General features: G+C 33.4%; 3 protein-coding genes across 10 annotated transcripts; 1 reads left to right on the top strand and 2 right to left on the bottom strand.

Annotated features, from left to right (window-relative positions):
- The first annotated feature begins 5,243 nt into the window (after window positions 1-5,243).
- Window positions 5,244-7,530, top strand: LOC109798666 (dof zinc finger protein DOF2.1). The gene is made up of 2 exons (XM_020359014.3): window positions 5,244-5,725; window positions 6,400-7,530. The coding sequence occupies exons 1-2, from the start codon at window positions 5,699-5,701 to the stop codon at window positions 7,276-7,278; spliced, it is 906 nt and encodes a 301-aa protein (XP_020214603.1). The 5' UTR covers window positions 5,244-5,698; the 3' UTR covers window positions 7,279-7,530.
- A 3,329-nt stretch (window positions 7,531-10,859) lies between these two features.
- On the bottom strand, window positions 10,860-13,442 carry LOC109798928 (small ribosomal subunit protein uS12). The gene is made up of 4 exons (XM_020359364.3): window positions 13,286-13,442; window positions 11,561-11,716; window positions 11,341-11,467; window positions 10,860-11,233 (listed from the first exon to the last, which is right to left on the bottom strand). The coding sequence occupies exons 1-4, from the start codon at window positions 13,288-13,290 to the stop codon at window positions 11,093-11,095; spliced, it is 429 nt and encodes a 142-aa protein (XP_020214953.1). The 5' UTR covers window positions 13,291-13,442; the 3' UTR covers window positions 10,860-11,092.
- A 794-nt stretch (window positions 13,443-14,236) lies between these two features.
- RIP5 (ROP interactive partner 5) lies at window positions 14,237-20,638 on the bottom strand. Of its 8 annotated transcripts, none has more exons than XM_083062011.1 (5): window positions 20,451-20,638; window positions 19,839-19,974; window positions 18,484-18,590; window positions 16,722-16,893; window positions 14,237-16,107 (listed from the first exon to the last, which is right to left on the bottom strand). In XM_083062011.1, the coding sequence occupies exons 3-5, from the start codon at window positions 18,501-18,503 to the stop codon at window positions 14,452-14,454; spliced, it is 1,848 nt and encodes a 615-aa protein (XP_082918137.1). In that variant the 5' UTR covers window positions 18,504-18,590; window positions 19,839-19,974; window positions 20,451-20,638; the 3' UTR covers window positions 14,237-14,451. The 8 variants fall into 8 exon arrangements, with proteins under 8 accessions (XP_082918137.1, XP_082918135.1, XP_082918138.1 ...); XM_083062009.1 differs by having other exon boundaries at window positions 18,484-18,618; XM_083062012.1 differs by lacking the exon at window positions 19,839-19,974.
- Window positions 20,639-22,291: the final 1,653 nt, after the last annotated feature.

Consider the following 22,291-nt stretch of genomic DNA (forward strand, 5'->3'; position numbering starts at 1 on the left):
ATATACGTTACTTATAGAGTAAGTTCATCCAAATTTAATTTATGCTATAATTTATGTTTTATATTAAATTTTAAATTTTTAATATATAAATTAAATTTATAATTTTTTTTAAAATTTAAAAAATATTTAATATTTTATTTTATTAATTTAAATTAATAAATAATTATAAAAATATTATATACGTTGATTTGAATTAATGAAATAAAATATTAAATATTTCTTAATTTTTTTTTAAAATTTGTAAATATATTAAGAATTTTAAATTTAACAGTTAAATAATTAAAATTTGATATAAAATATGAGTTATAAAATAAAGTAAATTTGGATAGATTTATTTTTAAAATTTTATTATATTCAAATTTTGTTATTGTTATTATAATTTGATAAAAAAAATATATATATATTGATGATTAATTAATCATCAAATACTATTTTAGGTTTTTTATAAGAGAGTTATCTACTAAATTTTTTTTAATGAAGTTAATAAGAGATATTCAATTTACATGAATAGATAGAATGAAAGTTAATTTCAAATTAATCACTTTTCAAATTTCAAAGTGGTAAATGTTTGGATAGGATGCATATAATCATAGATTTAAATCTTTCGTTATTATAATTTTAATAAATAAAAATAATAATCATTTTTCTCGAGTCATAACAACTGAAAATAATTCATATAATGCTAAAAACTGTTTTTGCCACTCTGTGTTTCTCTACTATTAGTTAAAATTAATTAAAATGGTCACAAATTTTAATAGATCTAGTCTTTAAATTAGTGGACTCATTTAATAAAAATGATCCGTCAATTTTTGTAATTTCTAATCAATTTTAATGAACAATATAGAGATCATTAGAAAGAGTGTTGTTATCATTTCATTTCTTAAATTTGTTCAATTTGATGTATAAAAAATATTATTACTAGGTACTCACCAATTATTATGATAGTTAACTTATATCATGGAACATTTATTAAATTAAACATCAACAAACAACATAACACTATTACTGTTAATTTTGCCCAACAAACAAAACAGGACCTCATGGTCTTAAAATCATGAGCAACAAGGGATGCGTAATTAAAAAGTGATAACGATGCAAATAAACGACTTTTCACATCGATGACTAATAGTGCACCATGATTATTATCATATATATCTTGGAGTCGTTCCAAACGAAGAACGTAAGCATTGTGATTTGTTGTTAACATTATTCCCTTTTGTTATGTTGATTGGCCAATCCAATGAAATTGTATGCCACATTCCACACGCCTCTAGCTAGCTCTACGATCCACATTCCACAGTTTTCATTGTTTCAAATCCCACTTTTCTTCGCATAATTTATTTTCCTCCATCACATCCTACTCGTTAATTATTAGCATGATTTGTGATTATTAAACTGGAAGCAGCACACAAAATCAGATGACATATCAACCTCAACCATAGAGACAAAGATTCTGCGTGGAAGAAAGAAGAGTGAAGTGGGAACACCAGATTCTTTTCTTCACACAAATGCTAATACAAACAACGTTACCGTATATGTTGTGTGCCTAGGGCTGTTGGGCACAGTTTCCCATCACTTACTTTTACTTTTTTTTGCCCTCAGTGTTTCCTTTGACTGATATAAATTTGACCAGTCAACCAACATGACTGATCCCTATGATGTTCATGCCTCATGACCCCACCTACATCCCATGCCCCACCACATATTTTTGCATTCTCACACACATGTTCATTTCAATCACCACATGATAACATATAATAATACTATTATTTTCTTTTTTCCCTTTCAATCTATGGTTACTTTGAATGCTAGCTAGCCAGGGACTTATTAAGGTTACATAGGGTGCACTCAAAGCTAAATTTCCATGGGATCCAAAGGATCCCAAAGTGGGATCAATCATTGTTTGCTAATTTTTTTCCACAAGTACTCCAAAACGATAATGACAGTATGAATTATAGTTAGTATTATACTATTACCCGTTAGCCACTCTCAAGAATCTCATATATACGAGAATGGCTATGGAGACATAACACCCAATTTAGGAACAAATCATACGGTATAGAATGTACTGTGGCATGACATAATTGGCCCATTGTTCTACTTTTTCTTTTTGGTGGGAAGAATACTTAAATGCCTTATGATATGTAGTAAGATTTCAAAAATTGTTCTACAATGAGAATTTCGGTTACAACATCAAGATTTTTGGATGTTTGTAGCACAATAAAAACCACCATTATTACCATATTTGTTGCATTTGTCCATAATTTTTTTGCAATACAAAAAATTCAGCAAAACTATGAGTTTTTTTTTTTTGGTATACCAATATATCATTTAGTTGAAAACTAAGAACTAATTTTCTGAAGTACAAACATCTATTTATGAAATTAACATTTTTCAACAAATATTTTTTCATACAACTATGTTATAGTTTAAAACATTAATATGACTATATAATTTAGTTGAATTTAATTTTTTTTAATCATATGTGTATCTATTTATCTATGGCATGGAATATTTGTTACTCCTTTTAACTATTTTCCCGGGATGTGTATACATAATAGCTATGATTTGTTAGGTAGCAATCAGTTCGGGTGGTTTTTGCATGTTGGTCTTGATTGTAACTAAAGAGAAAGAAATAGTGTGCCCCATGATTCATGTAAACTTGGGATTAAAAATTTATAAAATGCAATGATGGCTCTTAACTTTTCTCTAATTATTTTTTGAGTAAAGAACGAGTCCAAAGATACAGATCGGTTGTGAAAAAAGGAAAGTATTTCTGTGTTTTTTTTCTTCCTATCAGCTAAGCGACAAAACGGCATGTGTGAGGAAATACATCTGATAATTAATCTGCAGATGGATTAAAGAAAAGAAGAAGACGAAATTAATCATTCGATTCTGTATTGGCAAATAATGGTAAGTATCATACAATCATGTCCTATGTATTTGGCGGTTCAGATGAATCTTCGAGTCTGTTGTTTTGCTAAATTATGTTACATACAGTTGGAAAGAAAGGAGAGTGACCAATCGTGCATGCTGTATTTGCAAGGATATGCTCTAGCTATAGTGTGTATATACAAATAAAGTATAAATTATGTATATAATATAACAACTGGACATATACCTAGCAGATTTTAATAAATTATTGATCTAAATTAACAAATGTACTTAAGATTTTAATTATCATTTATTAATTGTGAGGAAGTCTGAACCAGTGACACTGTAAGATCTTTCTGGAATATGTAAGTTAACTTGATATTCCCATAATTGAATTTTAAAATATTAAAATAATGTTTAATCAATAGAAATAATATCCTTTTTTAATTGTTAACTTTAAGATATAAACTCATGAATAAATAATAAATAATAAAAAAAAAGAATCATTCATTATTGTGAAGTTAGAAGTTTTTACATTCTTTAAATTCATGTAAATATTTTGAATGAATTAATGTATGAATAAAGAAGATTATCAGATGTTATAATTTGACATGTATATTTTTTGGAATTAGTTTAAATAATTTTTCAATAAAGAAAATATTTTTTTTTTATAAATTAAAATTAACTTATGTACCTTAATTGTTTGAACAGTAAAATGAGAGAAATTTTCCCACAAATTGAGGTGAACAATTTGATAATAATTAATTTATAAAATAAGTATGATTTTTTTTTTTAATTTCTTTCACTTCTAAAAAAGTTTATTATACATCATGATCCGAGCAAAACTTATCCATTAATGAATGTTGTCTAAGAATCCAGATAGATAAATATTCTTTCTAACCAACGCACAAGCAGGGGAGACATCACAGCATTAGTTAGCTATGTAAAAAGATATTTGATTTGAGGGGGGTATTATTATGCATGGTATATTAATTATTTTTGGCAAAAGATATTGGTTGTGGATTGAAGTGATTGTAATGGGTGTAGAGTGACAAGGAAAACAAAGTGCATGCAGGAGTTGCATCCAATAAGTGGGAGTTGAGTAAGACAAGTCAGAGACTGTGTTTCAGATTATTATTGATCATGATCAGGAATAGGGACCACCACCAGCACCAAAATTGAAGGGCCATGAGACCCCAAAACAGGTAAAGCAAAATTGACTGATGAATATGGAGTGAACAAGTGAGTGAGTGGTGACAGTATAGTACTGGTTAGGTGTGAATGAATAAACCAATGACCCTCTGCCACCCACATCGTCTTCCGCCCCATGTATGTATGTATCTATGTTAGTACTTGGTATTTCTATGTATCAACAATAGTAGCCTTCTTGGAACATGTTTTGGTAAATAAAAAATAAAAAAATTAAGATTTTAAAAACTTAGTATAAAATAACACTTAGGTATAAATTAATTTTTTTTTATACAAACAAACCCTTAAGCATATTAATAAATAAAAAAAAAATCAGTTTCATGGTGATATACTTCATTGATTTCTATATTCAAAAGAGATTTTAGTAAAGCTAGACTCTCGAAATCAAGTTCTAAATAACATGGTGATGTCTAAGGTGATCAAGTGGCATTCCGGCTAACATGCTCATACTTAAGTTAACTTAATTACACATGATGTAAGGAAAAATGTAACAAATTGTTTACGTAAGAAATTAGTTTTTTACCTATTGGTTGAAAATATTGTTGATGAAAAAGGAAATTATGTAGGAAAAAAAGGGGAATGGGGAAACAGTGAGTGAGTGTGCACAAGAGAATGAATGCACCAAAAAGACGAAGGAAGAATGGAGATGAAAATGGAGATCCTCTGTCACTGTCATTAGTGTCCCCCTGCCTGTCCCCAACATCATTACAAGTCGACATCACTCGGACATTCAACAAACGACGACAATCCTTCCCTTCCATCATTTTCATTTAATAATATCTCCTTCCTACATCTTCTCTCTGGGTCCCACCTCATCATACACAAATCCAAAAACCATCACCACCCCCTCTTTCCACCAAATTGTGTTTTGTTTATTTATTTATTATCTGTGTCTTTTGAAAAACAAAATAGAAAAGAAAAATGGGGGAGATGAAATGATTAAAAAATTCAATTTTTTAAAGAAAAACAGCATGGGGACGCGGGTGGACGAGGTTTTGTGTTTGGGGGCTGAGAAGATCGCAGAGGTTTTGGTGTTTTTGGGTGTTTGGGCGATGGATTGTGGAGTGGATCATGGAAGAGGGAGTGGTGGATGTGTGGGGACCGTTGCTGAGGTGGGGCCCACTAATAGTTGCATCCACGCGAGAGTGGGTCCCACGGTGTGTTTTTGTTTCTTTTTGTTTTTGTGTTTTTTGGTTCGTATGAAACCGTTGCAGAGGAACAGAAGTAGTAGGGAAGTGAATGAAGGCACTCGAATTTTCTTAATGCTTTCTCTGCGTGCAAGCCAACCTCATCCATCATCTCGTACGGCAAACACCCATCATTACACTACCCTCTCTCTCTATCTCTCTCTTGGGATTGCTTTATATATAACCACCCCTACACCTCTGGTTTCTATTACCTCACTTTGCATGACTTCCTAAACTCTCTCTATTCTTATCCCTTCTCCACTTTCCTCTCTCTCTTACCCTTTTCTCCCTTCCCCAAGTACCATCATACAAATTACACACCAAGCTACCTACACATACCCACATACTCAAAAGCTAAACCTTGTACTTACTTTCAACTTCTTTAACTCATCACTTAATTCAGGAGTTCATATTTCGTTGTTGTATGGATGGATCCTTCTAGTGGACAACACCAGGTGAAATATTATTGCATATCATAATATCATGCATGTTAATTAGTAGTAGTGTCTATTTGGATACTGTTTAAAAGAGATTTTTGAGAATTTCTTTTCTCAAAAATATTTATATCTAAGTATGCAAACAAGTTTTAATGTTGTCTTATTATCTTACATAATTATGCCTTTTCATTTTAGTCTTTCATGGTTTTTTATTACTTGGTTTTGATTGGGTTCTGATTCTTCCCTAAGATCAGTATAGTTTGGATGAGTGAACAAGGAAATGATCTTAATTCACACTTCTAATAATTGATTTTATTTTGTTTAACGTTTATATAGGAAAGTTCTGTCCTTCTCTTGTTATTCTACACCATGTACTATACTATTCATGGCGTCTTTTTATGAAACTGATACTTGAATACAGCTGGGGTATGTAATTGATATGTGTCTCAACTAGAAATATGAGGGAAATTCTCTTTCAGTGTCAGTAAAGTACAAAAATTGGAAATTTAATTAAATGTATACTTGATGTATGTATTGCAATTTTTCAATATTAAAATTAGCCCTTCATTTGTGAGTTTATGTACATGTATGTAAGCATGAAATTGGGTTGAGTATTAATTGGTTATTGGGTATGATTTATCATGTGATGATCAATTGGTTAATTTGGATATGTTGTGTTTTGTTTGTTGCAGCAAATGTCTAACCAGTCATTGGAGAACATGTTGGCATGTTCAAAAGCACAACAGGATAGGAAGCCAAGGCCTCAGCCAGAGCAAGCTCTGAAGTGCCCCAGATGTGACTCCACCAACACCAAATTTTGTTACTACAACAATTATAGCCTCTCTCAGCCAAGGTATTTCTGCAAGTCTTGCAGGAGATATTGGACCAAAGGAGGGACACTGAGGAATGTTCCTGTGGGAGGAGGGTGCAGGAAGAACAAGAGGTCATCATCAACATCATCTTCAACATCAAAGAGAGTTCAAGATCAAGCATTCACACCCAATCACAACCCTCTCACTGGCCTCCCTTCACTGTCTTATGACTCTAATGACCTCACCCTTGCACTAGCAAGGCTTCAAAAGCAGTCATGTGGGCAATTGAGTTATGATGAGCATGACCTTTCAATTTTGGGGAACCCCACAAGCACCCCATGTGACATCCTTGGCAATCATGGCATGAACCCCTCATCCACAAACCCAGGGTTCTTGGATGCCCTTAGAAGTGGGTTCCTTGGAACCCAAAGTAACATGCACAATATGTACTATGGATATGGGAATGGGGACATGGGGGAGGTGGACAATGGCAATGCTTGTGGTGGGGTTGGGGTTAGTGGAGACATGATGATGCCTTATGATCAAGAAATGAGTATTGCCACCACACAGGCAGTGTCAGTCACTACCATGAAACAAGAACTTTGCAATGGAAGGGAACAAAGTGAGAATAGGGTGTTGTGGGGTTTCCCTTGGCAACTCAATGGAGACACCAACATGGGTGAAATTGACTCAGGGAGAGCTAGTTGGAATGGACTCACACCATCATGGCATGGACTTATCAATAGTCCCCTAATGTAGACACAACAAGGCACTGATAATTATTATTCCCTCTCATGATGTTTGATGAAAAAATATCAGTCTAATTAGGACTTTCAATCCTCTTGAGTGTTGAGTTAATAGGGGTTTGATTGATTCACTTGAATCATCTCCTTTTTCTTTCTTGTTTGTTTTTTTGTTTCTTTTTTGCCCCTTAAATTGTCAAATTTTTTGTACTACTACTATCTTTTAATTGGTGAATAGACTAATGGAATTTAAGAGGTTGTTTGCTAACTAAGTCAATGAAGTTGGAGAGAAGTAGATATAGAGCATTATTTCCTAATTTGACATGAGAGAGAGAGAGAGAAAGACAGAGAATGAGTGTGATGTTTCATGGTTCAATGCAGCCTGAGCCTGAACTCTCTGAACAGTTAGAATCAATTTTATTCAGGAGCTTTGGATTTATAATTCTGTGATGGTTTCAAGATATTCTTCTACGATTGCATCTTATTCTCACCAGGGTAGATTCTTAGAACATGTTTGTACTGACTACTGACTATTATGCATTATTAAATGAAATTAAAGCAGTTACCAATGTGACATTATATGATATGATATGATAGTGGAGCTGAATCAGCTGATGAGAATTTTAGAATAGAAATTTCAGTGAAGCATGAGCGCCAACTTTGGGGGGGATTTTTTCTCCCTTTGGTACTTGGCAGACCAAATCTAACTTAGGATTTGGGCGTGAGAAAATCGTCAGTAATAAGTTTGAAAATTATTTGAATGTGCCTCACTAATCAATGATAATGAGCTACACTACAACATCATAGTTTGAATTATTTAACAGGACATGGATTCTGGGGCATAAAAAATTCAATATAGTCAGAGGGAGAATCTGATTTGTTTGGCTGTCACTAATCGAGAATTCGTATGAAAACATGAAAATAGGTGTAGCTGTATAGCATTGACGAAGTGATTTTCCTCTTGGTTGGTTTAGATGAGATTACAGCTTTGTCCTTAATTAGTGGGAAGAGAAGGGCCAAGGGTTGATCTTTTAATTAAATGATTGTGACAAATTATAATAGAACTAAAAGGATTATATTTTAAATTGATAATATTTTAACCCAATAGATTGGTGTAGTGATTAAATACAATCCATTTATCCATTGTGAAAGTAATTCATGTAATGAAAAACTTATGTTTAATTCTTACCATGTATAAAAACTCATCAACTAATTACAATCATAATACTACGGGCAGAATTAGTCTTTAATCATGTGAGTTAGGAAAATGACAGAAAAAAAGGTGATATTTTAAAATGACCATCACATTCAGCTCAAAGAGCAACAACTTCAAGTACTGGGCCTACTTTGGTTGAGACTTCAAATGAGAACAAGGTGGAGCAAGTACAACTGGTCAAAGTCTTCAACTAGCACTATCTCTTGTTTATCTGACATGCACATGGCACAAACATGGTAGGATATTATTCTATGAGCTTGCCATCAAAAGTAAAAATAGTTTCCTTTCGGATTCTTAATCTGTATTCACAAGGTTCGCAATTTAAATAATGCTCTATCCTTTTGTGTTTTTGAAGGAATTTGATATATATAGGAGTAGGAAGTGTTAGGGAACAAAAGAAAATGCTTGCTTTGTTCCTAAAAGTGAATAAAATATTTCGGAACTAACAATAGCCAAAAATCTCTCAATAGTTAATATATTCTAATATTCTTGGGAAAGATTTTCAACACACTCAACATAGCCAAAAATAGCCCTTCAGAAAATGAAGCACCAGTGTAAATAACCAAAAAGGGTTGTCAACATTTTAATTCCTTGTTGAACATGGCACTAACATGGTTTGATATATATTATTCTATGTGGTCGCTATCAACAGTAAAATTATTTTTCTTTTATTTTCTAAATCTGTTATTCACAAGGGTTTATAATTTAAATAATGGTCTACCCTTGTGTGTTTTTGAAGGAATTGGATACATTCCAATGAAAAAGAAGAAGAAAAAACAAAGAGTAAAGAATTAAAATATACATGTGATAAGTAATGTGACGGAAAGAGAAATAGGAAGGAAGTTAAAGAGAAAATTGATATACGTTAATATTCTAATAGCAGTTGGAAATGTCAGGGAAAAAGGGAGAAAAAAACTTAGTTCTGTTCCTTGGAATTAAGTACAAAATATTTTAAAATTGATAATAACGAAATATCTCTCTAAATAATTACCATATTTTTATTTTTCTTGGAAACAGGTGTAAGATTTTTGACATACTCCAACCTAACCAAAAACAACACTTCAGAAAATGATGCAGCAGTCTCCAGGTATTAATTTTGGGATCCAAGTTGAAGCATATCATTTTCGAACAAAAAGAAATGCTGATGCGTAACGTAACTAATGGCCCAAGGGACGTATAAATTGTCTTGACACTTGAGTCACTCGGCACAAAACACAGACATACATGTTCTTCCAAGTTTAATAGTATTATTAATACACTTTTAAAATGTGACAAATTAACGACAGAGAGAATCCTCAGAGAAGACTAACAAGATATTTTGTCTTTAAAAATCTCCGATGTTGGATAATCATTACATCAAAATATCTAAATTTAAATGACAAGTTCCTGTAGAACCTAAGTTTCAGGTTCCACTAAAACATAGACACTAATTTCATGATATCAACTTACATAAATTACGTGTGCAAGCATTATAGTATAGGTACGGATATCCCACAAGGGAATTGTGAGTGATTGGATGTAAAGAAAAAGTTTAAAACAATATTAATAAAAAAATAAGTAATGATCGTAATGTGATTATCTAAGATCTGTTAAGAAAACTTTATTTATTTTAATATGCAGAAAGGTAAAACGCATACTAAAGAGGAATGGAACGAGGGGATGAGACCCCAATAAGGTCCAAAGCAGAGACAGTAACGTGTGAAATTTGAAATACATTATACATCTCCAGATTGTATCAAGTACATTATACATCTCCATAAATGATCAAATTTATATAGAACATCTTAAAATTTTCCACGTGAATGATTTTGACTATCAATCCAAACAAACCTATATCATTATATTACGAATAAACCATTAATTTAATCATTAAAGTATTAATTTCTATCCTAAATAGCCCTTTAAATAATAAAATTATATAAATAATCCTTGAAATATTAAATCGTTATATATTCCTTATTTAAAAAAAAATTCAAATTAATCCCTCAATGTTAATAAAATATATCAATGTAGGAACTAATTGATAAATTTTTAATACTTTTAAGAACTACTTGATAATTGTACTATTTAGGAAAGAGAGATACTTAACGGAGCATATTATTAGTGATGGTTTATTCATTATATAAACTTTAGAAAGATTTGTATTTTTCACCACAGTGGCAATAAGGTAGGGAAAATGCTTATACGTGCAGGGCCATAAACACGATTGCTGAATTTTGCACTCTTTAATGCCAAGTTCCAACCATAGGTGATTGAAGAAAGAGCAAACTGGCAAAAGACTAACATAGAAGCTATATTATAAGTATGTTTAGATACAAGTTTGAAACAATTTTAAAAGTTTCTCTAATAAAAATAAAGAATAATTTTTGGGGAAAAAAACCTTCGAAAGACACTTCTAAGCTTGTATTCAAATAGTCCATGTTTACAAAACAATCAATAACCTAACAAATAAACATGTTTTTCTTGCAAATCGACACATGAGTGAAATGTTCGATAAAACACTAGAAAGAAACTAGGGCCAAAAAGGGATAAAGAGAACCATGTTCTACTTCTCCCAAATTCTAAAATTGAAAATCATGAAAAACCAAAGATTGGGAATCCTAAAAGCATCAATTCAAGACCTAGGTTTCTCCTTCTTCTCTTTAAAGAGGGCAAGAAGAGACACCCCAGATACCTTCACAACCTTAAATCGGACTCCAGGAATATCTCCAACTGCATGCCCTTTTCGGCCAAAACCAGCAATAAGTACTTCATCCTGCATAATCATAACAAACATCAATCTTTAAGCAGAAAGGAAAAGAGAAACAAAATTAACTCACCCCAACAACACCTTCCCTTTCATCCTGTTTTAGGAAAACTTACATTTTCTTCAATGTAGTTCAAGCAACCATCATTTGGCACAAAAGCTGCAATCTTCTTTCCATTTTTGATTAATTGAACACGAGCACATTTTCTAATAGCAGAGTTTGGTTGCTTAGCCTCAATGCCACTGTAAAAGAAGTCAAATTTAGACAAATCCTTCATTAAAGCTTATGTAAAATTTTCAAGATGCCATCAAAAGAAAAGGATAAATTAGGCTAACATTTTTTCAAGAACAATGCCTTTTGCATGAGAGGATCCAGCGAATGGCTTTTTCCATTCATTTCCAAGATGTGATTTCTTGTATGCTTTGTCTGCCCACCTCTGCCTTCTTCGGTGGGACTTCAACTTGCGAGCCGCTCCCATACCACGTGTTTTCCTGACAAAGGAAAAAATGCCAGCCGCTGTTAATTAATTTACATTTCTTAAAAAAATATTAAAAAAAAAAAAAAAGCACAGGGCATATAATCATTATTAGTCCACCGATAATGGAAGTTTAAGTTTACTACTGAAGACGACATTAAACAGCAACTCAATTAACAAAAGCAATACACAAGGAAGGTGTTGTGCTATTATACAAGTTTGTTTGGATATAAGTTTAAAAGAGCTTTTAAGAACTTCTCTATTAGGAAAAACTCTTTATTTTCAGTAGAAAAGTTCTTCTAAACATATATCCAAACAGACTCTATGCTAATATTCCCCATGAAGTATGAACTAATGAACAAATTAAGTTTCACTAAATACAAAATTTCTTGACTATAGATGAAGGGCACCTCCTGCAGTTGCTATCCAATGGATGTCAATTTATCACAAAATGACGTTTTTAAAGGACAAGAATCACAAGATGATCCAAACATGAAAATGGCTCCTGAAACATAATATTCCATTTGTTGCTCCTTCCACAACCCAAAAGTAAACATCCATGGACAACTAAAGTAGACTACGTAAATAATAATTTGGACAAATATAAAGCATTTTCAGCTTAAAGCAAATACTCTAACAGTAATGCAAACACTCAGCTAAATTATACATAGAACCTAATGATGCATGGACACGGCATGGTATTGTGTCCCAAGTCCGACACTGTTTTGGAGCGGACATGCCACAATCGCGGCACAAATTGGACACATTTTAATCGCTAGCACATACAAAATGGACATCCCAGTTGCAAACAAGCACCTAACCAAGACGCCCAGTCGTGGACATGTAGACACGGACACAGTCAAACACCCCAATACGTGTGGACGCGTGGATTTGAGATTTTTTTTTTTAAAAAGAAAAATCTCGATAGAAACAAAAATCTCCTTACTTAACCTTCATGTAAGGGAACCAAAGTCCTTCGTATCAATATATAAATTTTTTTATCATATTATTCATATTATATATTATATATATGTCATGTCTACATTTCTTATGTTTTTTGATTTTATTGGATCCTGTGTCTTTCTCGTGTTTGAATCCATGCTACATTGCATACAACTTGATATAAGGCCACAAATCTATGACGAAAAGTATATTTTGATTGCAGAAAAATCTTATCTTTTTGGCAATTCTTGTTGTGAAACATAATTTTCTTAAGAAGTTCCACAACTAGAACTGCTAAGTACAAAGAACATCAAAATTCAAGACCAGTTCTTAATGGAACAAACATATATAGAGACAATAAGAAAATTACACAGAATGAATATAGTTATATATAAAGAAGAAAAAATCAAATTTTAAAATTTCTTCAAATTCTGGCGCGGGGCTAAATACTATTCCAAACCCCGTTTTAATCATGAATCATCTATGTAAATTGGTAAGAGCAAAGAAATTATGGCACGAATTTTAAGTGAGTTGATGAATGGAATGAACTAATTGTTGTGCAGCAGGTAATGATTGTTATGCTGAAACATAAATAACAATTCAAACTCAAAAAACTAATTTCATTAAGCCAAATGAAACTGACCCCATGGTGGCGTGTGGCGAGTACGAATCGCAACTTCTGAACCGGACGGATTGGGGAAGTAAGAACCACCTACAGCTACTCACTCACTCAACTCACCTCCTCACACTCAAACCCTAACCTAACGTAACCTTAATAACGTTTTTTTTTTCTCCTTCTCTGAGCAATATTTTAACTCAGCCCACTGAAAACATCTTAACGGCCCAAATGTATATTATATGGGCTAGGTCGAAAGCCTACTTGGACAAAAACGGCCATTTCCCATTTAAATAATCCGTCGATAATAGTGACTAATCTCGTTGGAAGCACCTCAAAGGGTGGGATAGCTGATTCCAAGATTTAACGCGACTGCATACACAAGATAAGATTCGAACCCCTGATCTTAAGCGTAGATCAACCCTTACTGCTGAACCACACACTTAAATTTTTTTATTATTTTTTATACTTATTAGCACAAGTGTTTTAACATCTCGCTCACTGTAAAACGAGATAGCCTTTAGGAAACCGAAAAATTAGTCAAATATTAGTGAATATCCTTATGAGGAAGGTAATTACTATAGTAAAAAAAACAAAGGCTATATACTACTTTTTTTAACAATAAAATTACAAAAATAAAAATAAAAAAATTACCCAATGTACTGAATATCCTTAAATATATCATTGGGCCGATAGTCCACCTGTTGCTCCATCATAGTATGATATTGGTCGCTTTGAGATAGGCTCGCACGGTTTTATTTTTTGGACTCCTTCCCAAAAAGTCTCATACTATATGGAATGGTGAACACCCTTATAAACTAGTCAATGTTCCTTTATTTTACAGATGTGAGACTTGGAATGAATCCCAACATATATAGATTGTAATTTGTAAATAACAATGTATGCCTCGGCGAGAGAAATTAATTCTGGGTGTTGTTCAAAATAAACATGTAAAACATAGTTCGAAGAGAAGGAGAATTATGTCAAGTGCTTAATTCATTGAATAAGTAAACGGCAATGCTTAAAGTACAGTTCACAAACAGTTTGTGATGGAGGCAGGATTTACAGCGCAGTGCAGAAGGAAGGTTTTTTTGTGGTCAGACAAAATTGCAAAAGACATAATAAACATGACATGAACACACACTTGTTATTGGACTACAATTTCACAACACATGATACATATCAGAGTGCCACTATTTCTGAGGCTTCTTCCACAAGACCCCAATCTTCTTCAGCATGTTGCTATTCTTCTTTCTCTGCAAGTCATCATCCATGTCTTCAGCATAGGGTGAGCACTTGTAGCTGTTGTTGTCCAAAGACACGGTTCTCTCTGTGATCTTCCCATTGCTTCCTGCTGAAAGCATAGTAGCAGCAGCCTCTGCAGCCTTCCTCCACTGATCAGACTGCACCTTCAATCTTCTCAGTTCTGCTTCCATTTCCGAGTTCGCTGCTTGCGCCGCCTCTAGCTGCTCAGCCACCCTTGCAGCCTTCTTGTTGCTCTTATCAGCCTCCTCCATCACAATGCTGAGTTTCATGTGCGCCTCGCGTTCCGAAGCCTTAGCTCTTTCCACTTCTGCTGCAACTTCTTCACTCAATTTTCCACCACCTGAGAGCTTGTTGATTTCCATCTTCAGCATTTCATTCTCTTCAGATATGCTTTGCAGGGTTGTTTCCTTGTCCATCATATCTGCCTTCAATTCCACCACACAGTCTTCTAATCTTTGAATTTCCCTTTTATGTTCATGCTCATTTTGGGATGACAAGCTCTCTGTAAGCTTTAGGATCAAGTTCTCATTCTCCTCCACAATGCCTTGCAACTCAGTTTCTTTGTCCATTAGGTTAGCCTTCAACTCTTCAATATCAGCTTTCTTACTTTTCAACTCAGCCTCTAGCTCACACTCCCTCTGACCTGATTCTGATTTTATCTGCTCTACTAACTCATAGGCATTCCTGATCTGCACCGCGCTTTGAATCTGTTGTTCTTGGTATTTAGTCTCAGCAGTCTCTATAGCAGATCTCAGGTATTTAACCTCTGACTTCAATGAAGCAACTTCTGCTTCTAGCTGATTAGTATCCTCTCCCTCTTTCAATATTTCAGGTTGGTGCTCAAAATTATGATCATCCTTTTCAGAAGGGGCGGATTTATTATTGATGGGGTGTGTCTCAAGTTTGCCAACAAGTTCCTCTAGTGAGTTCACCCGCATTTTGGATTGGTCTAACTCTAGAGCAATAGAGTTGTAGCCATCAACAGCTTTTGCAACATCAGACCTGAGGAGCTCAACAGTTCCTTTTGCATCCTCAAGTTGCAACATGGTTTCATTGACCAATGCTTGGGCCTGAGCTTCAGATTCTTTGCAATCCATCAATTGGTTTTTCATGTTGTCCACAAGAGAGAGTGTTTCTGACAAGTACTGCTTCAGGTTTAGTAGCTCAATGTCTGCTGATTCTGCATGTTGAGATTGCACATTCTCACAACTAGCTACCAATTCAAGTTGGGCATTGAGCATCTGAATTTCATTCATTGCAGAGGCCAAGGCAGCAGAGTCAACTGAGAGCTGCTTTTTGGAGGCCTCAAGCTCAGATTGACATGCCATGTCACGTTCTTCTATAATTTTCTGGAGCTCAACAACACGAGCTTCTCCAGCAGCACAGAGATCCAGAACTTGTTTCTGTGACTCTTCAAGTTTTGCAGATATGGCTAATAGTTGTTCCTTGGACACCTTAGCATCTTCCAGAGCTTGCTTCTTGCTTGATTCAGATAAAATAAGCTGGTCCTTTACCTTCTTCAAATCATTTTGGAGTTGAGAAATTTGAGATTCCAATTCCGATATTTTGCTGGGGCGCTTCCTCTAATGCAGCATAAAATCACGGTTTAAAATTCTCCACAAATATCAAGAATAGGAAAATTGTGATGTACAGACAAATTGTAGAAAACAACACACCATAGTGGTGCATCTTCTAAGTAGAACAAAATTGAAAAATGACGCAAGATAACTTATACCTTAGAGGCTCTGGAACATATACACACAAGGCTTTCACGCGTATATATGTACAATGTCAAACGCACAAATAAAAACAATAACAAGTAGTTATATGACACGCCAGTAGTTTATTCTACTCACTCTCTTCAGTGATATGAATACTCTTAAAATGTTTATGCATATAATCCTTTAAAAAGGTCCCTTTATTACCCATCCAGTAAATAGCTTAAGTGCACTAGGACAATCTACATCCTAAAATGAATTTAAAGTAAGCTTCAGACAAATAGTTAACAGCACCCATCAACTGGTACTTTCGAAAGGAAAACCTGGAAACAGTCCCATACTACACTTGAAAACACCTTTGGGGCAGCTTCTTTCATAAGCTACTAAAATATCAAAGGAAAAAATGCATCTAGGGATTATGGTTCTCATTGACAGACAACAGTTCCAACATATCATGATATTTGTAAAATAATTGTTACCTCAATAATTGGGCTTCTGGGTGATCTGCGCTCAGTGACTTTGGGACTTCTTTCCTTTGATGATTTAGTAGCCTGACTTAAAGAAGATACAGAGTCTGTGTCCAGAGTAGTAGGCCTGAGTTGGCGCACAGCACGTGGAGACACCTTTTGAGGCACTTCAGAGGAGCCACTTCTGAAATCAGAATATACAAATGTAAGCAAGTGAATTGCATTGTGGGGAAGGGAAATCCATATCTCTCAATTTCTACTCATAAATACCTTGTAGCCATATTAAACAATATCCCCACAGTCACATCGTAGTAGCAATTTCTTTAGATGATATAGAATTGAGACTAGATAAGTCGAACCATTTTTCAAGACTAATTTAAAAATACACAAATACTGGCTAAAGAAAACGAAGTAATTGAGTGCAAAAACCACGTGAGAATGATTCAGAAAGTCTTCCTAATATAACATAGAGTCATTAACGTTATAAATTCAGTTAGAAAATGAAAAATGCCTTCTAAACACAAAATAGAAGACTCTTAAAAGTTTACAAGAAAGTTTTCCTAATAGTATAGCATAAGAGTCACCAACGTCATAAGTTCAGTTTGAAAATGGAATGTCTACCAAACACAATTGAAATTTTTTCTACAAATTACAAGAAAGTCTTCCTATATAACTTGGGTGTCATCAACTACATAAATTCAGTTTGAAAATAAAAATGTCTTCCAAGCACAAACAGTGAGATACTTTCGACTATTAATCAACAAGGTGATTAACAGTGTATTTTCGGTTACAAATTTCTACTAATTGGCAGAGAATCTTGGTCTTTCAAGATATATCATCACCATTGCTCAATGCAGTTAGTTGGTGCTACATGCTGCCCCAACCAAATGATGTGATGCTTTTTAATTTTGGTAATCATTTGGGAGAGAGAAAAAAAAAAGTAATAATAAGGTTGTTGATCCATGGAAAAATCAATGTTTTGTGACTCCTCATTAGAATAGGTAATAACTGCCCGGTCCCAATCTCCCATTCCGCGGTTAAAGGGAGGAGTCAAATAACGAAACATAATGGAACCAAAAAAGAAACTCGTAGTGGGAATGTGGCATGATTAGGCCTTTTGGAGACAAATATGCTTAGCCATCAAACTCTTTCTTTCTTAAAACACAAATTGACCTAACTTGTCTGCCAGATAGATCAATAACATATTATTTTGGTAAACTCAATACTCCTCTTTGGTTGAAGAGTAATGTTATCTTGATTAGCTTTCAGCAATTGATCATATTTCAAGATAAATTCTCCAGCAAAATTAATATTGCATGAGATCTTGCATTGCGCATGTTGAGACGCAAAGAAACACCAGAAGCATTCTCTACCGTGGCCAATAGAGATTTTTTTAGAACGAGAAAAGGCAAAAGAAAATAAAAGGAAGCTTAACTCCCAACAAATGTCCACTAACAGCAAGTGTCCCAAGCTTGAAGCCTGAAGGAGGAGACTTGACGAACATTTGGTCCACTAATTGCTGTTAGCGACATGAAAAATAAATATAAAGCCTATTATTGATTAAAATTTTCTCTTCTATTTTTGAAATACTAAATGACACTAAATTTTAATATATGAGAAAATAGTGAAATAAAACACATATCAAGTTAAACAATACCACTGAGAGCTGATATAGCTTTCTAATTGCATTTTAAGAGCAGACATCCTTTTGAACTAGCAAAGAAGCAACATTAATAAATCAGGAAAAGAGCAAGGGAAAAAAAATTCAAGTTACCTTGTTTTCGGGGTCTGCATGGCTTAACTACCCTCTATCAAGTAAAGAGAAATGGGTTAATAATTTGATCCTCACTCACTGCTTGAATGCTCCCTGACCCACAAGGACTGTGGCAATTCAGACAAATATCTCACACTGAGACAAGAGAATCCAATGAGAAGGTTCAGTTGTTCAAATAATGGGAAAAAAAATAAATGTGTTCATGCAAGATGGGATGATCTTCTTATCTTCACCGCCTTAGCTATAAATGCAGAAGATTTCCTCACTGTGATTTTCACTTAAATGCTTAAAAAGCACCTTAACCTTACTAGTGACTAAGTACCTAAAAATATCACTACTTTTTCAAGATAGTTAATAAAGAAAACCCTTCATAGATTTTCACCGGATTTCACTATAGTTCACTCCATCCTAAATAAAAGCAGAATGTGTCAAAAGATATCACTAGAAAGGTGTGTGCAGGTAGGGGGGATGGGCACCACTATCAAAGGATGGAAAAATAAAAGTCAAGCAGATTGGCATTAATACAAAATGTCAAGCAGAGGTCCACACATGAGGGAAATTGTTCTCATTACTACCAACTGATGCTATGATAAGGTCTTTCAGGCTAACAAGCAGCCAGTAATGATCAAGAGGGGCCTACAACTACAACAACAGAAAATGATGAAATTACATAGGTGCCCATAATCTCCCCCATCTCAAATACAAAATACCAATTTGCCCCTATGTGCTAATGAACCAATTTCATCCCAAACTAGAGGTGACAAAATGCGTGAGGTTTGCAGAAAAAAAAAATGTAATGCTAGGCTTTAAATGTTTGAATTAAATGCGGATTTTTTAGCTCGATATGAACAAAACACCTGACAAAAGCACGAAAAAAAATAAAAATTGAGCTTTAATCGGAAAGTTTAGGCTTCATTTTGGAGACCCAATTTGAATCTAGACTATCTAAGTCTGACCTACTATAATCCACAGCCCACAATGGGTTGGATAACTCATTTTGAAACCTCTATTCTCATTCATACATGTACAAGGGGCATTATAGTAAAAACACAAAATTTTCTAAGCCCCCATTTTTGCCGTGAAAGAAGGCAAGTCTATTCAATGGGAGTTTTGGATGTGAAGTTGGTGTGATATGAACACCAATAAATTTATCTAAAAACGCTCAAACCTTGTGATTTTGTCTGCCAAACGCGAAAGCCAAATGATCACTAGGCTCTAACCCGTTGACATGTTTCACATGATTGTTTCAACGAGGAAACAAACAAGATGGCTTTGCAGCTGAATTTCGTAGCAAAACATGTTCTATAACATGTGCATTGCAGAACAGAAACACGACAAAATGGAGAAGGAAAAACCTGCGGAAGGTCACTTCATGCAAGGAATCTCATCTCATTGTGAACAAGGGGAATCGAATGTTGCATTACAACAAAAGAGAAAGCACGCAGAAACGTTAAAGTCCGCAACACAAGAAGATAATGGAAGGAAGAAAGACTGAAAAGAAAAAAACCCATCTTTTGAGAATAGAAATGAGAGAGATATTAATTTACTAAAGCATGAAATGAAAAGCGGAAGAAGCACAGAAAGAAACAGACAAAAGAAGTACGTTGTGGAATAACCCTTTTTCTTAATTTATTCCCTTTGCTTTTAAAAAAGGGTAAGTAAAATATGTGACACATGAAAGCAAAGCAACGAAACCTTGCAGCACCACCAGTTTGTTTAGGCATCACTTTGAAGTTTTAACAGGCAAAAAGCACTTTTGGGAAGAGCTAGAAAAGAAGGAACGTGACAGATTTCAGGTTGAAGAAAGTAACGTCTTTATTTTGGAAAATTAAGAACCAAAGTTACCAAACCCGTTTCATAAAAAAAAGTGAAAACAAATGTGAAGTTAATGTGACGTGCATTATGGAGGTGTGTGGTGGTTTGCAATGAGAAAAGAAGTAATGGGGACATGAGTGTTAAGTGTTTACCTAGAGAGTGAAGTTGTTGTGTTGTTGTGTGTTAATAATGATGTGTCTGGTTTGGTTCCATTGCTGTGCGAGTGGAAGATGGGTAAGAAAGGAAGGTGAACAATGAATGGTGAATGGTGAATGGTGAATGGTGATAGGGAGAAGCTAAAAGAGAAAACAGAAGAGTACAGTCTTTGTCACTTCACGAAGGAAGATTTAATCGGTTTTAAGTATGATTCTGCGTCCGCACACTGCACTCCATGTGTCTTACCCGATTATTCTCACCTGCTCCCCTTTTTCTACTTTCATTTTTTAAATATTAGATTAATATTGCACATTTTTTCAAAACAAATTTATTTTTCTAATAAAAACAGATTTACTCATGTCAATCAAAAGACTATTGTAAAATACATGATGAAATATAGATAGACTTTAAGGCCAGCGTTTGATTTTGTAAATTTCTTATGTAGAATAAATTGTAGTTTTAGTTTCTTTTTTATAATATTTAAGTTTAATTGTGCCTTTTACAACACAAGTTTTACGTTTTTTTTTTATAATTTTACTGTGTGACTTTTGAAATTATATATTTTATCATTTAACTCTTACATTTTAGCATAGTTTATTATTTTATTAATTAGTTGTTTCTCTTTGTTAATTGTCTTACATGAGACATGTTAGAAGTTTATAATATGAAATTTAGTATAATATTAAATCCATGAAACTTTCTTACTTAATGAATTAATTTTTTGGATTAAATTTTCTTCATGTGCTCAAGTTAACCGATGAGGTAACCCCAAGCGTGTGGTTCAGCGGTAGGGGTTGATCCACGCTTAAATAAGGTCAAGGGTTCGAATCCTGCCTTGTGTATGCAGCCGCATTAAATCTTGGGGCCAGTTATCCCACCTTTTGAGGTGCCTCCAACGTAGCGAGGAGATTAGTCACTGCTATCGGCGGTGGATACTCCAGGAACGAACAAAAAAAAAAGTTAATTGATGAGGTAACATGCTATGTCACATTGATAATTAACATATTTTATTATTAAATATTGTATCATATTAATGATTAATTAATAATTAAATCAAATAGTTATGAAATAATGAAGTGTGTGAAATTTTGGAAGTTAAGTCATAAAATGTATAATTTTAAAAATTAAGTAATAAAATTAAAAAAAAATTCATAAATCATGAGTAATAAAATGTGCAATTAAATTTAATATTTAATAACAATTATGGTTCATGATTTTTATCTTTTGATATTGTTGTTCGTTAAAATTGTAACGTTAAACATTACTTAACATGACTTAAAGTTATAATTTTTAATGATGAAACATTTAACCACTAAATAAAAATATATATCTTATATTGGATGATTAAAAGTGCATATTAAAAATTTTAATTAGTGATATAATGTATTGATATAATATGATAATTACTAATATAAACTAATCATATCAACAATTAATTTAGTAAATAGTATCATATCATTAATAAGTTAATAATGTCAAATAATTAATTTATTAGAGTAATAAAATTTACAATTTTTTAAAAGTTGGATGACAAAATATACAAATTCAAAAGTTTGATAATAAAATAAAATATAAATGGAAAAATATGCAATTAAAGAATTCGCACTAACACTAAATAATATCGTAAATTATCACATATATGCTTGTTGACATTATAAAGGAGTGTAGTATGCGAAATTTAATCCCAAATTCTCTACTACTGAATTCCTCTTAATTTGTTTCTTGCTTAATCTCTTGTTATATTAAATAATGGGTCTTTGTAAATATAATTGTGAATAAAATTATTTACTTGAGTAATATAATTGTGAAACAATCAAGTATATGAGATTATGAGGAG

The sequence above is a fragment of the Cajanus cajan genome, chromosome 8 (genome assembly GCF_000230855.2).
Source record: "Cajanus cajan strain Asha chromosome 8, NIPB_CcT2T_4, whole genome shotgun sequence".
NCBI lineage: Eukaryota > Viridiplantae > Streptophyta > Magnoliopsida > Fabales > Fabaceae > Cajanus > Cajanus cajan.

Coding starts and splice junctions, on each gene's coding strand:
- LOC109798928 (XM_020359364.3), bottom strand. Junction 11,468..11,560: donor GGCATTGTTCTTGAAAAAAT/GTTAGCCTAATT, acceptor CTTCTTTTACAG/TGGCATTGAGGCTAAGCAAC. Junction 11,234..11,340: donor TGAACTACATTGAAGAAAAT/GTAAGTTTTCCT, acceptor ATGATTATGCAG/GATGAAGTACTTATTGCTGG.
- LOC109798666 (XM_020359014.3), top strand. CDS start 5,699: ATGGATCCTTCTAGTGGACAACACCAG. Junction 5,726..6,399: donor CTTCTAGTGGACAACACCAG/GTGAAATATTAT, acceptor TGTTTGTTGCAG/CAAATGTCTAACCAGTCATT.
- RIP5 (XM_083062012.1), bottom strand. CDS start 18,503: ATGCAGACCCCGAAAACAAG. Junction 16,894..18,483: donor ATGCAGACCCCGAAAACAAG/GTAACTTGAATT, acceptor TTCTGATTTCAG/AAGTGGCTCCTCTGAAGTGC. Junction 16,108..16,721: donor CCAGAAGCCCAATTATTGAG/GTAACAATTATT, acceptor ATGCTGCATTAG/AGGAAGCGCCCCAGCAAAAT.